Source organism: Nicotiana tabacum, chromosome 18, assembly GCF_000715075.1.
Source record: "Nicotiana tabacum cultivar K326 chromosome 18, ASM71507v2, whole genome shotgun sequence".
NCBI lineage: Eukaryota > Viridiplantae > Streptophyta > Magnoliopsida > Solanales > Solanaceae > Nicotiana > Nicotiana tabacum.
The window spans coordinates 84,662,071-84,679,339 of record NC_134097.1 but is presented as its reverse complement, the minus strand read 5'-3'; the positions used below and the strand labels follow the sequence as shown (position 1 = coordinate 84,679,339).

General features: G+C 36.2%; 1 protein-coding gene across 1 annotated transcript; it reads right to left on the bottom strand.

The window, feature by feature from the left end:
* Window positions 1-8,383: 8,383 nt before the first annotated feature.
* Window positions 8,384-9,148, bottom strand: LOC142172569 (uncharacterized). Its single transcript, XM_075236218.1, has 2 exons — window positions 8,930-9,148; window positions 8,384-8,827 (listed from the first exon to the last, which is right to left on the bottom strand). Exons 1-2 carry the CDS (start codon window positions 9,146-9,148, stop codon window positions 8,384-8,386), a joined length of 663 nt encoding a protein of 220 aa, XP_075092319.1.
* Window positions 9,149-17,269: the final 8,121 nt, after the last annotated feature.

Below are 17,269 nucleotides of genomic sequence, written 5' to 3'. Positions count from 1 at the left end.
TTCTCCTTTATCGATTCGAATGTTCTTAAGAACTCCACAATGAAAACAAACTTGACATCCTTTGCTAGCAATGTATTCAACGGATTGGTAATGTTGGAAAAGTTTTTGATGAACCTGTTATAGAACCCAGCATGTCCCAAGAAAATCCTTATGCTCTTCATAGAAGTCGGTGTATGGAGCTTAGTAATTACATCAACCTTAGCTCTATTAACTTCAATTCCATGTGTAGTTACTTTGTGGCCCAGGACGATTCCCTTTTTCACCATTAAGTGGCACTTCTCAAAGTTGAGAACCAAGTGAGTGTCTTCACAGCATTCAAGCACAAGCTCCAAATTCTTCAAGAAATCCTCAAAGTCATCACCAAAGAGGGTGAAATCATCCATGAATACTTCATGACACTTCCCATTCAAATTAGAGAATATAGACATCATGCACCTCTAAAAAATAGCATATACATTACACAACCCAAACAACATCCTCCTATAAGCAAAAATACCTGATGGACAAGTGAATGTGGTTTTCTCAACATCTTTTGGGGAAATGGGTATCCGATTGTTGCCTGAGTACCCATCCAAGAAGTAGTAGCATCCATGTCCAACCACTTTCTCGAGTATTTGATCAATGAAGGAAAGTGGAAAGTGGTCCTTCCTTATTGCATCATCCAGCTTTCTATAATCAATGCACATTCTCCACCCAGTGACTGTTCTTGTAGGATCAATTCCTTGTCTTTATTTTTCACCACTGTCATGCCCCTCTTCTTAGGTACAACTTTCACTGGACTAATCCACTAGCTATCAGAGATGGGGAAATCACTCTCGCATCTAGTAATTTGATGATCTCCTTGTGCACTACCTCCTCCAAATTTTTGTTCAACTTGGGTTGGGGCTGCACCACTGGCTTGCTATTTTCTTTCAACAAAATTTTGTTCATGAAAATGGCTGGACTAATTCCTTGAATATCAACTATACTCCAGCCAATGGCCTTCTTGTGCTATTTCAACAGCTCCACCAGCTTTTGCACCTGTGTACCTGTCAAGTCAGTAGAAATAATCACTGAGAAATTTTTAGTTTCAAGAAAAACATATTTCAAATGAGTGGGGAGGACTTTCAATTCCACATTAGGCTTAGAAGCCTCTTCTTTTAGTTCCTCCTCATCTACCACTTGATCCTCAGTTTCAAGAGCTTCAGCCTCTTTCTTTATTTCAGGATCTTCATCCTCCACTGTGTTAGACTGAGTAATACACCTCTCTATAGTATTTCCCACAAGCTTGTCAAACATGCAACTAGTAGAACATAACAATTTAATACCTACGGGGTAGTTTCCTTCTCACAAGGTTAGACAAGAGACTTACCTCACACCGAATTCTGAAAATTGACTCCAATGCCTTTCTAACTCCTCAACCAATGCCAAAATATTCGAAACTAGTCAAACAACGTACAAACAAATCAAAATATACCCAAAGACTCTTAATTGATCAATTAATAACAATTACCAACTATGTTTGAAAAGTCAACAGAGTCAACTCCCGCGCTCATGTGCCCATATTTCAAAAAAATTTGAAGACAAACATTACCCATAGCACCACGAACTCAAATATATAATTTATTTCTAATTTCACGTCCAATTTCGTAAAAAAAATCCAAGATTTCCATTTCTTGATTTTCTCCCAAAATCCCACGATTTCTACAAAATTCCATGTTTAAATCCATATATAATCTTTGTATATAACTTACAACAAGTAGGAGTAACTTACCTTATGATATATAGCAAAAATAGTCTTCAAGAATCATCACAAATCGCTCTACATGTGCTCCAAGAACTTAAAAGTGAAGAAATAAACTCAAAACCATAAAATTGGATGTTTAATACACCTGTCAAGCCCCCTTCTTCGCGATCACGACCAAAATCCCGCGATCGCGATGAACAAATTTGTGTTTTCTTCTTCACAGATACCCTTCGGTATAATGGTAATAATATTTTATACAAAATTTCAAATGATAAACAGCTTAATTTTCTGAAAAGTAGATTCTAAGTGCTACAACTTTCATTTTTAAATCATTCCCAAATTTCTTATAGATTGCAAGATATAAGCTCCCAAAGTCAGACCACTGACAACAGAATTTCCTTCTACGCGATCGCAACCATTCCTTCTGCGATCGCGATTCACAAGGCCTGGAAGTCACTTTGCTCTTCGCGATCGTGGCCCAAAACTCCGCGATCACATTTTACATCCCTCACCAGTTATCAGTAGTTCAAAAAGACCTAAAAGTGGTCCAAAACTACCCTAAAACTCACCCGAGGTCCGAGAAACCCCCTCCAATCATTCTAACAAATTTATATACCCTATATAAACTTGTCTGAAGGCTCGAACACAAATTACAATATCATAACCAAGAATTAAAGATCAAACTCAATTTCGTAAACTCTCTTAACTTTCAAACCTTCATACTTCGCCGAACGCGTCCGAATCCCACTTAGACATTGCAAAATGACGCCAAACTTTACGTACAAGTCACAAATCACAATACGAACCTATTTCAAGCCTCGAAATCTCAAACGGACATCAATAACACCAAAGTTCACTTCAAATCAAACTTAAGAAATTCTAAAACCTTTAAAATGTTAACTTTCCACAAGAAGCGCTGAAACGCTCTCGGACCTCCCGATACTCAACCCGAACATACGCCCAAGTCTAAAATCATCATAGGAACTTGTGGGAATCTTCAAATTCCGATTTCGAGGTCGTTTACTCAAAAGTCAAATTTGGTCGACTCTTCCAACGTAAAGCTTCCGAATTGAGAGTTATCCTTCCAAATCAATCCCGAACTTCCCAAAATTCAAATCCGACTACACGTGCAAGTCATAATACCTGAAATGAAGCTACTCAAGGTCACAAACCATTTAACGACACGCTAGAGCTCAAAATAATCGGTTGGGTTGTTACAAATAATTACTTTGAATTTTGAAGTCTTTTATTAAATTTTGAAAATTACAAGGACGATAGGTGACAATGTTGAAATGAATAATTATTACTCCACCCTTCGCAATTTAGGTGGCACCTTCCGAGTTCGCGAATTAAACGAGTTTTTCTTTAATTGTGATGTTTTTATGTCTTTTAAATATTTTTAATTGTTAATTATTGTGACTTATATTATTTTGTACATAGTTTTAAATATATATAAATTTTATTTTTTAAAATATTTAAAGATTATATAGCCAAATTCGCAAAAATTAAAAAGTTTAAATCTTGAAATCCGGACGATACCACATAAATTAAGACGAAGAGAGTAGAATATTGTTATCAATTTTCTTAAATTTTGAAGTTCAAAACACAATAACAATGAACCGATAATAAAAACTAAATATATCATCTATTTATTGATTTGGTTTGTAATTGCGGGTAAGATTTCTCTTAAAGAGGATCACGGGCAGCCGTTTAAATGGGACCTATATCCACTGTGGGCTATATTTGCCAGGTAAAATATGAATCTTGCAAATGATTAAGCACGCCAGTGTGGGCTACAATAATCATTGGTATCACCGTTAAAAAGTAATCATAATTATTCGTTTGATTTGTACAAGACAGCTTTTGATTATATAATAATTGATGTTGGATTTGCATGGGCACTTCTAATAATTATTGATGATTTCTATTGAGTATTTTTGTTAATTTGTAGCGAGGGAAGCAATGGTAATACAATTTTTAACTATCAAGCAATTTAAAAAGTTTAAAATGGATATCAAGTACGTGTTTACACCAAATCAAACTTAATCTTGGTAGTTAAAATTAAAGTTCGAATACATATTACTTAATGATAAAGTATGTGTATGTATGTCTTGAATTTATTAAATTAATGTAAATATCCATTACGAATAAGTTTTTGCCGTCCAAAATATATCTAACTATTGGAATTTCTAAGGAGAATAAGAATATCAGAGGATTTTTGAATTTAGATATCTTCTTGTTATTTGAATTAAGTGTGATTGGCGAGTAATTTGAATAAAATTACTAGAACAACCTTAAGCTTAATAGTGCAGTTGGTAATGAAAACGCGAAAATAATGTGCAGTTTGATAGGTCATTATTTGTCAAAATTGTTAACATCTTAATGGCTCTTTTTCTATTTGTTGTTTGGCAAAGCTTCTAAAATCAGCTTATTATGAAACTCTTTTTTTTAAAAGGCACTTTTGGAATTGTGTTTAATTAAATTGAAAAGCACTTTTAAGCAATAATTTGTGTTTCGTCAAATTTTTCAAAAAGTATTTTAAGTATGTAATTACGAATAAGAACATAACATTTTTTACTTAATAGTTAATACTACTTAAGTAGTTAATAATTTTAAATATTTATTACAAAAGACTATAGTAGTTTTTTTCATTTTTTGAAGTAAACTATAAAATAAAATGAAAAACTACCTTATTCGTTCCATAATTTAAATATATTAAAACATCATTCACTTATTTACTCCAAATTTATCATATATTAAAATTTTATCCTAAAAATAAAAAGAAATATTTATAAGGGTGCTTTTGCTAAGATTTTTTTTTTTAAAAAGAAGCTTATGCTTCTACTGTTGGGGAGAAATTACTTTTTTTTAACTTCTTAAAAATAGATTGGCAAGACGAATTATCAAATTTATGGATCTGAGAACAATACTTGAAGAGAAGAAATGAAGAAGAGAGAAAAAAAGGGAGCAATTCTCATTACTCTGTAATTGTTCCGTAAAATCTGTACATCTACAGTACTTAGCTATAGTAATAACTACCTAATTACAGATGTAACCGCCTAACTACTAACTGTGGTCAACTAATCACTAACTATAGTTAACTACTAATCAGTTAAGTTAACCTGGGTCACCACTATATGTCTCATTACCCCCCTCAAGCTAGGACTAATGAATATGTTCTGAAGGCCTAGCTTGGATAACAAATAAGAATGTTGCACACTACTCAAGCCTTTAGTTAGGATGTCAGCAGGTTGATCAACAAACTTCAAATAGACAGTGTGAACCAAGCCCAAATGAACCTTCTCACGAATGAAATGACAATCAATGTCAATGTGCTTGGTTCGCTCATGAAACACTTGGCAGCAATTTGCATGACTGATTTACTATCACAGTGAAGGGGAAGTGGGAGTGTGAGAGTGACTCCCAATTCAGCAAATAAGCCAACGAGCCAAACAATTTCTGCAGCTGTGGAAGCCAAACTTCGATATTCTGCTTCAGCTGAACTTCTTGAAATAGTACTTTGCTTTTTTGACTTCCATGAGATGAGAGAATTACCAAACTTCACTAAATAGCTAGTTACTGATCTTCTCGTAGTTGGACATGCAGTCCAATCAGCATCACAGTAGGCTGTCAACTGTGTAGAAGCTGCAGCTGACATAAGAATACCAAGCCCTGGATTCTGCTTATTATATCTCACCACTCTCAAGGCAGCTTCCATGTGAGAATGTTTGGGAGCTTGCATGAACTGGCTTAAAGATTGAACAGCAAAAGAGATGTCAGTCCTTGTAATTGTCAAATAAAGTAGCCTGCCTATTAGTCTTTGATAAGCACCAGGATCCTCAAGTAGGCTGTCATCCTTGAGGCCTAAATGATTATCATAAGACACTGTAATGAGCTTCTGATTAACCTCAATAGGAGCATGAACTGGTTTGGACCCTTCTAGACCAACATCTGAAATAAGCTCAAGAGCATACTTCCTCTGGTGTAACAAGATCCCCTCTTTGTTTCTGGAAAATTCAATTCCCAAAAAATACCTCAACTCTCCAAGATCTTTGATCTTAAAATTCTGATGCAGACTTTGTTTAGTGCTTGAAATGAGTTCATCATTATCCCCAGTAATTAAAAGATCATCAACATAGACCAAAACAATCACAATATGAGAATCTTGCTTCTTGGTAAATAAAGAATAATCAAAATGGCTTTGTTTGAAACCTGAGTTAAGCAGTGCTGTGGTGAGTTTAATATTCCACTGTCTTGAAGCTTGCTTAAGTCCATATAGTGACTAACAGACCTGTGTCTTCCCTTATTTAGGAGAAAACCCTTGAGGTAAATTCATGTATACCTCTTCTTCCAAATCCCCTTGCAAAAAAGCATTACAAATATTCATCTGATACAGTGTCCACCATTTGGTAGCTGCAATGGATACAACTGACCTGACAGTTACCATTTTCACAACAGGTGAAAAAGTTTCCTGATAGTCTAGTCCCTCCTTTTGATTGTACCCCTTTGCTACTAACCTAGCCTTATACCTCTCAACTTCTCCAGTGGAAGTATACTTGATTTTGTACACCCATTTGCATCCAATTGCTCTTTTATTTGGAGGCAATGACACTACCTCCCAAGTCTTGTTATCATCCAATACTTGAATTTCTGCTTTCATAGCTTCAATCCAATTCACATCTTTGGCTGCCTCATAGTAAGAAACTAGTTCAACTTCAGAGGACATTTGAGAGATGTAAGCTTGATATGAGGCAGATAATCCTGTGTACTGAATAGAATTGCTAATAAGATACTGGAAATGTGCTGCATGGGAAGAGTTAGGCTTTTGCATTGGCCCAATATAATCCTTCAGCCAAATAGGAGGCCTTGAAGTTCTTCATGATCTCCTCAGTTCTCCAGCATTGTTCTCATGTTGCCATGTAGCTGATACCTCTACATATGGTAGAGAATGAGAGTCTAAAGATGAATTAATGTCTGCTGGAACAGATTCTTCAGGAGCAGGAGATGTAATGGAATGTGATTCATTTATGTCATTGATAATAGAGGGCAAAACAATGGAAGGTTGATCAGGACAAGGATCAACACTCTAAAATTCATCCGCAAAAAGAGAAGAGTCTTGGTGAAGACCCTGAAATGGATACACATCTTCATGAAATATCACATCCCTACTGACAAAGAGTGTATTATGCTCAATTTCATACAACCTATATCCCTTTTGTGTGCTTGCATATCCCATAAACACTGATCTTATAGACCTAGGTGCAAATTTGTCTCCTCTTGGCAACCTTGCTGCAAAACACAATCACCCTATAATTCTTATGTGTGACAATGCAGGCTGTTTCCCATAGAATAGCTCAAAAGGTGACTTGTTCCCCAGTACTGTCAAAGAAACTCTGTTTATTATGTATACAGAAGCATCTACACAAGCACCCCAAAACTTCACTAGCAAGTGCCCCTGAAACCTGATGGCTCGTGCAGTCTCCAGAACATGCCTGTGTCTCCTCTCCATCACTCCATTCTGTTGAGGAGTGTGTGCCAAGAACTCTGATGTATAATTCCATGCATTTGGAACAATGTTGCACAATTGTGGTTGAAAAATTCAGAACCATTGTCTGACCTAAAACATTTGATCATTTTACCAAACTGAGTCTTTACCATAACAATGAAGTTTTTCAGTACTGTAATAACATCAGACTTAAGATGCAAGAAGAAAATCCAAATCCATCTAGAGTGATCATCAACCATTGTGAGAAAATATCTTTTTCCATTATATGTAGGTACTTTATATGGTCCCCAAACATCCATGTGTAGCAAATCAAATACATTTTCTGCTCTACTGTTACTGACTGGAAAAGAAGTCCTAGCTTGTCTGGCTAACGGACATATGTCACAAGGACTTATTTCTGCTCTACTGCTACTATGTATACTAGGAATTTTCTTAAGAACTTGGATTGGAACATGTCCCATTCTCTTGTGCCACAACTCAACTTCATTCCTGTGAGCAATCATCACCAATGACTTGGTGTTATTCTTGTTTCTCCTTTGTGAATGCAGCACATACAATCCTTTTTCTTCTTTACCAATCTCCTTCACCTTCCCAGTGAAGAGATCCTGAAATATGCAGAAATTTGGAAAAAATGCAGCACAACAGTTTAAAGCTTTTGTCAGTTGAGACACAGACAAGAGATTAAACTTGAAAGCTGGTACACACAAGACATTGTTAATAGTATCACCTCCATATAATTGACAACTACCAATATGTGACACCTTAGTAGACTCTTCAGTAGGGAGCTGTACATTTCCTGCATTACCTACTAATAATTTTTCAAGCAGAAGTTGCTCATTACCAACCATATGATTAGTAGCTCTAGTATCTACTATCCATTTCTCATCAATATTTGGTTCATAAGAAACATTACCTGCCATGTGTGCACTGGCAGAGGATTCAGAGAGTGATGCCTTGTTTAGTAGGTTTAGAATCTGACTATATTGTTCAGGAGTGAACATTTGCATAGGCCCCAAATTCTGTTGCCCCTGATGACTATGTGATTCAGTAGTGAATCCTTGCATAGGTCCTAGATGTTGCTTCTGTGTCATCATGACTGAGGAAGGTGGATTTGGCTGGTTACTTGAACCTCCAACCATATTAGCTTGTTTCTAAGGTTTAAAATCTGTAGGATACCCTATCAGCTTGTAGCAGTTTGCCTTTAAATGTCCCTTCCTATTGCAGTAATCACACTTCATCAATTTGTAACATTCCTCCTTGGTATGTCCCTTTAAATGACAGAAATCACATTCAACATTGAAATTCCTTCTTTGTTTTTGACCAATCTTAGAGCTGAACAGGGCAGTAGGATCAATAGACTCAGTACTATAACTCCCACCTGCTACTAGTTTCTGGCTTTCATCTTGAAGAATCATAGCATAGGCTTGATTAACAGTAGGAATTTTAGATTTCATTATGATTTGACTACGAGCTTGACTGTAGCTATCATTTAACCCTATTAAAAACTGCCATAAATATTGATACTCCTGTCGTTCAGTAAATTTCTTCGACTTATCACAACAAACAGGTGGAGGCATAATCGAATCATACTCATCCTATAGATCCTTCAATTTTGAGTAGTAAACTGAAACAAAAGATGTACCTTGTGTTAATGAAAAAATCTCCCTGTGTAAGTAGTACATTCTCAATGCATTAACCTTATCAAATCGTTCCTTGAGATACGACCAGATTGCATATGCACTTGACCGGAATAATACTCCACTCAGCAAATCACGGCTCATATTGTGCATTATCCATGACTTCACAATAGCATTGCAGCGGTCCCATAGATTTGCATGAGTGTCTCCATAAGTATCACGCGTCACCGATCCATCGATGAACCCTAATTTGTTCCGTGTTAGCAACGAAACCTCCATCGCTTGACTCCAAATCGTGTAATTTTCCATTCCTTACAGCTGAAAACCAAGTGATAATGCTCCCGGTGTGTCCGATGGGTGCAAATACAGTGGATGATTATGATCTATCATCACTGCTGATCGATTTGTTACCTTCTCTATACGACTGATGGTTTCATCTCCGGCCATCACCTTTTCCGGCTAGAAAATTTTGGAAAACTAACCGATGAATCTCTTGTTTTCAACAATTGTCAGTGAAAAACTTTAGATTCAATCGTCTATATGCTCTGATACCATGTCAAATTTATGGATCTAAGATCCATACTTGAAGAGAAGAAATGAAGAAGAGGAAAAAAAAGGGAGCAATTCTCATTACTCTGTAATTGTTCCGTAAAATCTGTACATCTACAGTACTTAGCTATAGTAATAACTACCTAATTACAGATGTAACCGCCTAACTACTAACTGTGGTCAACTAATCACTAACTATAGTTAACTACTAATCAGTTAAGTTAACCTGGGTCACCACTATATGTCTCATTACGAATGCCTATTCTCAAGCTATCATTCAAGATAGATAAATCTATTAAGAAATAATAATTGTAGAACTTACAAAAGAGGAACTTAAGTGAACTGTTGTTTCTTTCTTTTGTTATTCAACTAGTGGGTTTATGCCCGAGCTAAGCTCGTGCCCAATATCTGTATGAACAATCGTGTTTAAATATACTTGTACCAAGCATTGTACTAAACATTATCTGCTTCTATATTATTTTACTTTTCTTGTTATAGATAAATTGTCGTAATTAATTTATTGCATCCAATGCAAAAGAATGTTATCAGCCTTGCAATTATCGTTAATTAAACAAAATGTAAAATCTTTGATGGGTTTAAAGAATTCACTTGTTTTTCTTTTTAAATTCTAGAGCATGCAACTTCTTTTAAAAATTTATTGAACTTTTTTTATATTAAATCAAGTTAGTAGTTAGTTCAACTCTCTTCTACTAGTGTCCGTCTCTCTAAGTCATTCATTAATAGTTCTAAATAATTTTGTGCATGTTACTGTTCCACTTATAGTCGATTGTACGACATATCCAAAATTCAAATTTAAAGCATCGGAAAGTTTAGGTTGTTAAGCTAAATCTTGGAAAAAAAATTATTTTCTTCCAAAAAGCAATTCTTTTAGAATTGGTTAAATTTTCTTATGTAGTCCAATATAATCCCCAAAGGTCATATTTTTAAATAAAAAAGAGCAATTTAACTTTAAATTTCTTTTATTTTCCTTACTCAAACTTTTTTTTTTATGATTATTTAGTTAATCATGTAATCCATTAGTTATGCCAACTTAAACCCCACTTATACGAAAATACCAGTTATATTCTTAAACACTTCATTGCCAGAATTTTTAAATCCAAATAATTAAATTTAAATTAATTTTAATCTACAGCCAAGAAAAAGTAAGATCAATTTTAATTCAGGAAAATAAGGGTTTTTTGTATGCCACGATATGAAATTTATTTTCAAGAAGCAAAATGTTTGCAATAAATGTGCCAAAAATAAGTTGGAGCTGACGATTGAAAATTTGTGAAAGTATGTGTCACTGTCATGTGACATCAGCAACTATGATTGCCTTTTTAGGTATTGAAAGAAGGCTCATATATTTGTTGGATTTACGAAAGTGTGCAAGTACTTTTATTGTAATAAAGTGCAAAAGGAGGGGCAAAATGAGACTCCAAAAAAGAACTGCAACTATCCATTACCGGTACAAGAACACAACATAAATTATAGGAAATACTACTGGTCCCTAAATATCCCTAACGACATCCTCATTGCCTTTGCTCTTTGGCACATCTGGCTGGTCTGTAATGGTAAGCTTTTCCGAAATCACCATCAACCCATCTCCATGAGTCGTATCCTTCATATGGCTGCAGAATTCTACTGTCTCGTTACCCCCCTCCCGCACTACCTCTCCTACATATCCCTATGCATATCAAGTGGCACCCCCTCGTCTCGCTTCGTTTAAACTTAATACTGATGGTTCCGCCTCACAACACACTATGCATGGGGGAATTGGTGGAGTCATCTGGGACCATAAGGGTAAATGGCTTCTGGGCTTCGCAGGACATGGACTAGTAAATGACAGCATGGAAACTGAACTCTTAGCACTATATCACGGCCTACACCTCGCATTCACTAACGGCTACACATCCTTGGAAGTCAAGTTAGATGCTAAGGCCCTTCTTCCTATACTTCATTCGTCTCATCCACTTTATGTTAATATTATCTTTGATTGCAGGTGTCTGATCGCTCGACTGCATAATTCGGATATCCTCCACATGTATAGGGAGCAAAATCAGGTAGCTACTCCTTAGCTAAACATGGTTTGCAGATGGAGGCTTCACCAAACATCATCGCTTTTGATCAACCACCGCTTTTTGTACAGCAGATGCTTGAAGACGACCGTTCGAGAACTCTTTTTGTTAGATACCTACCCTCGCAATATCAGACTAGAACCATCGATGGGCTTTTTTGTTACCCTCCCGAAACGGATGCTACTACTAGTTTACCCCCAGCACCCTCTTTTTGTTACGACCCATTTAGAGGTCGCTTCCCTAGAATGTTTTTTTGATGCCTCATACTCCTTGTAACGATCCACTTTAATATTATATAATATAACATTGTTTGCACCAAAAAAAAAAAACTTCTAATCATGAGTACTTTTTATCCTCCTAAAAAATTGGCCAAGCAACTCAGCCTAGAAAAAAAATACATGACAAGCTAGCCACTAAGTAGTATAAAATAGACCAATTTGCAATAGGAAAACTATCCTGTATAGGCTCTCCCAAAAATAATAGCTATCAAAACATTTACTTTTTTTTTATATTAAGGCATAATATACATCCTTTATACATAATCATGTATGTTTTTTAATATTTGGCTAGCGAATATATTTTCTTTTAGCTGACAAATCAAATGTGTAACCTTTTTATTTTCAATTTAATGGTATATAGTAGCACATATTAACTTTTAACTTAATAATTTGGTAATATGTAGCCACCGTTAAAGTAGCTTCATCTATTTCCTGCTCTCTCTATTAATTATTTTTATTCGAATTTCATTCAATTTCTTTCTGGTAATCATTCGAGCTGACAAAATTGGTAATTTTAACCGTGAACGTATTGAACAATATAACAAAGAAGTAAAGATTGTAACTACCAGATACCGTACTTCAAGTAGGCGACCCAGGTAGCTAAGTTGGTATGGAAGAACTGCTGCGCCGCAGAAATTTTTTCTCTAATACAAGTTCTAGTACGAGATTTTTGAATAGAACTTCGATACACTATCAACCCTTTTTAGGTTAAAATCTCTTTTTCTTCTTCTTCCTCAAGATTTGGTCGCTACATGCCTACATCTGTATTGGGAGGATTTTTTTTGTTATTGTAAATTTGTTGAATTTTTTTATTAGTTTCTCCCCCTTAAAACTTTGGTTGTTGTCACGACTCGAAATCCCAACCATGGGATCATCATGTCGCCTAACATCTACTTGCTAGGCAAGTAGATGATAATTACTTAACTAGTTTTATCAATTTATAATATAATAATGATAATTAAAATTTGATAAACTCATAAATGAATGAAATATTATATAAATAATGTGGTGCGAATCTACTCCCAGAAATCCGGAGTCACAAGTACATCAACTACTAGAATATTACAAATATGGTCTGAAATAAAGTACAACTGTCTGAAACTAGATAAACAGTAAAACATGATAGAAGGGGACTTCAGGGACTCCGAATGTCGAACAGCTCTACCTCAAGTCTCCTGTAGCAGTCGGATCCGAGCAATCTCCGCTACGCACCGCTAGGACCAACACTGGGATATGCACAAGAAGTGTAGAAGTATTGCATGAGTACAACTGATTCTAGGTACTCTATAAGTATCGAGCCTACCCTCGACGAAGAGGTGACGAGGCTATGACAGGACACTCACTATAAACATGTGCGAATAATGATAATAGAATATATGAATATAGATAAAGCAGTAACCTTAGAAAGCAGACCCGGTGGTCAACTACCAGAGGGGCCAAGAATAACATGATCTCAAATCTCGTATCATAGTACCGAGATAAAACTCTATAACTACAAACAACGAAAACACATCATACTTTGTTGCGGCGCACAATCCGATCCTAGTACTTAACACAATAACTGTTGCGGTGTGCACTCCGATCCCAATATTTAGCACAATAATTATTACCGTGTGCAAACTGATCCCAATATCATATCATATCATTATCTGTTGCGTCGTGCACGCCGATCCTAATATCAAAATAACATAGTAAAGTGCAACAAGTAATATAAAGTTAATGAAAGAAAGTTAAACATGAAGTAGTGGAGTTGACAATTAATACAGGTAGGAACATATATCAGGTAAGCATATATTGAGCGATAAATGAATAAATCACAATGTAAGAAGAAAATAACAAGTAACAAGTAAAACATGGACAACAAGTAAGATCACGTAGCAGTCAAAGCATATAACATGGAATAAGTGACGACATAAGGTAAATAGCCCAATCTCGCATGTTTTAACCCATGACGGCGCATATACACTCGTCAGATCGCATATATACTATTTTCTCATATAATTCACATAACAAATAGACCAACAAGTCCTAATTACCTCAAGTCAAAGTTAGACACAATACTTACCCCCTTGGGCAATCAATTCAACAATCAACCATGACTTTTCCTTTTGAACAAGCCTCCAAACCATTCAAAACCCAACTTCAATTTGAGGTGTAGATCTCAATTTAACAAAACCCCTAAATTCTATCCCAAATTCCTAATTTCTACCATAAAATCCTTGGATTTGATGCTGAAAACTCATGAAAAGTAATGGAGAATTGATAAAAATTGAATTAGAGTTGCTTACATGAATTTGGAAAGAAATAATTCTTCAAAAATCGCCTCTAGAGTGTTTGGGGTTGAGAATAGTTAAGTTTCGATTTTTCCCCTTTTTACCCAGCTGCAGGAACTCTGGTTCGCAATTGCAACTATAGCAAATGCGAAACACAGATCACAAATGTGAACTGTAGCCCTAGCCTGCATAAGTCACAAATGCGATAAAAACATCACATTTGCGATCGCAAATACGAAGCACGGGTCACAAAGGCGAACTATGGCCCAGCCTGCATCAATCACAAATGCAATGCCCCATTCCACCGCAAATACGATCAAAAGTTCGCATTTGCGAACCTGCCTAAGTCCACTGCCTGGTTGCAAATGCGACCAAGCCATTGCAAAAGCGAATCATGGATGTCCACAAATGTGAACATTTCTTCGCAAATGGGAAGACTACCTTGCCTAACCCATCATCACACATGGGAACTCGATTCACAAAAGCAGAGTTCGAAATTGCAAACATGTCATCGCAAATGAGAGGCCTGCAGTTCAGCACCAAAAACTGAAGCACACCACCTCCTCTAAATCCATATGAAATCATCTGATTCACACCTAAAACTCACTCGAGCCCCTCGGGCTCGAAACCAAATATGCACTCAAGTGTAATAACATCTTACAAACTTGCTAGCTACCTCAATTCATCAAAATAACATCAAATAAAACGAATTGATCATCAGAACACAAGAATTTTCAACTTCAAACTCATTTTCACAATTTTTCACATTGCGCGCCGAAATGCGCTCGGGTCACTCCGTCCCTAAATAAACGTTCGTACAAATCCAAAAATATCATACTAATTTTTGGAATCGTCCAAACACCGATCTAAGGTCGTTTACCAAGAATGTTGACCGTGGTCAACTCAAGTCCCATTTAAAACCTAAAATCATTTTTTCTTCACAAATTTACGTTAAAACTTTTTGAAAAGTGACATGGACTGTGCACGCAAATCAAGAAATATCAAATAAAGTCAATAGAGGTCTCAAAATACGGTAATAAAGGCTAGTACTCAAAATGGCCTATTGGGTCGTCACATTCTCCACTTTTAAAAGAAACTTTCATCCTCGAGTAGACACAGATAAGTACCTGGACTAATAAAAAGAAGGGGAAAACTACTCTGCATATCGTACTCGGATTCACACATAGCCTTCTCAATCGGATAACCCCTCTACTGCACTTTCATTGAAGAAAAAATCTTGGATCTCAACTTACGAATCTACTAGTCAAGAATAGATAACTGCTCTTCCTCATAGGTTAGATTTTCATTAAACTGCACCGTGCTGAAGTCCAAAACATGATACTTCCAAACCATGAAAATATAAAATATCAGATGTACCCCTGCTAGGCTAGGAAGCAATGCAAGCCTATAAACAACCTCCCCAACTCTCTCCAAGATCTCAAACGGGCCAATAAACCTTGGGCTCAACTTGCCATTCTTCTGAACCGCATCACGCTCTTCATAGGAGACACTCGGAGAAGAACCTTCTTTCCTACCATATAAGCTACATCTCGAACCTTCCGATCCGCATAACTCTTCTGCCTGGACTGAGCTGTACGAAGTCACTCCTAAATCACCTTAAACTTTTCCGTAGCATCACGAACCAAATTAGTTCCCAACAATATAGCCTCTTTAGGCTTAAACCAAACAATCATAGAACAACATTGCCTCACATATAAGGCCTCGTATGGAGCTATCTAGATGCACGACTGATAGCTATTGTTATAGACAAACTCTGCTAGAGGTAAGAATTGGTCCCATGAACCTTCAAAATCAATAAAACATACACGTAGCATGTCCTCCAAGATCTGAATAGTGCACTCAAATTTTCCGTCCATCTGAGGATGAAACACGGTACTGAATTCAACCTGCGTACCCAACTCATGCTGTACGGCTCTTCAAAAATACGATGTGAATTGCGTGCCCTCGATAAAAAATGACAGAAATGGGCACGTTGTATAGGTGGATAATCTCTTGCATATAAATTTGAGCCAACCGCTCTAAAGAATAAGAAGCCACCACCGGAATGAAGTGTACAGACTTAGTCAACCGGTCCAAAATAACCCATATTGCTTCATATTTCTTCAAGGTCTATGGTAAGACCACTACAAAATCCATAGTATTGAGCTCCCACTTCCACTCCGGTATCTCCAATCTTTGTGTTAATCCACCCGATTTCTGTTGCTCGTACTTTACTTGTTGACAATTCAAACATCGAGATACATATGCAACAATATCTTTCTTCATACTTTGCCACCAATAGTGTTGTTTTAAGTCACACATCTTCGTGACTCTTGGGTGAATGGAATAGTGATGTCGCCCAAATTCATACCTCAAATTGGGGTTGTGAAGCGGTCAATGCAATTATAATTACCCAACTAGGAGTCAGGATCGATTCCACATGGAGCGTAGATGGGATTAGTGGTATATATTTGGACTAAGCGCGTAAAATGCCTAAGTTACACTTCCACAAACTTTATTTTGGTTCTACTTCTAAATTATGCTACGGTTTGCAAATATAAAATATGAAATAAGAGAATAATGTTTTTGTGGTTGTTTTAAAAATATGTAAAATGTCTAGGGTTGTGACTTCCACCTAGGTGGTTGCTTAACGAGTTGTGGGCTTTAGAGAGGGTTTCGTTGGTCGGGGTGTAATATAGCAATCAACAAAGAATTACCCACTCAATACCTCTCGGTAATAGAGTGGTTTTGCCCAATTTTGCTTTCTCAAGTACAAATGGGTAATTCACAAAACAATTGATAGATGCTCAAGTCGAATTTTACTATCTCTAGATTCAACCCTTTAATTGGGACTATCAATTTCTTGAGTTCACCCCAATTTCTTATTAGCAAAGTTTTCCTAAACTCAATCTCTCTTTCTCAAGTAAAGGCTAAGTCAAATAGGCTTGAATCAATGTTTGCAACTATTAATTCTTCAATCAAAGCATGAATTAAGCTAAATATTACACACCCAACCATAAACAAGCCCTAAATCAAATACCCATTAGGTACCCACACTAGGGTTGGGTCATAACCCTAGCTAGAAATTTAGCTACTCATAGATAAAAATGAAGAAATTAAAGAAGAAATGATAATTAAACTCATATTGCAAGATTCAAAGACAAAAATTTGATGTTTAATTACTAAAGTAAGCTAAAGTTACTAAAATCGGTAAAGAAAAAC

Bases quoted from the DNA above. Each gene is read 5' to 3' on its own strand.
- LOC142172569 (XM_075236218.1), bottom strand. From the start codon at position 9,148: ATGGAGGTTTCGTTGCTAACACGGAACAAATTAGGGTTCATCGATGGA. The intron at 8,828-8,929 runs GTTAATGCATTG...AAGGATCTATAG, and splicing joins TCAAGGAACGATTTGATAAG to GATGAGTATGATTCGATTAT.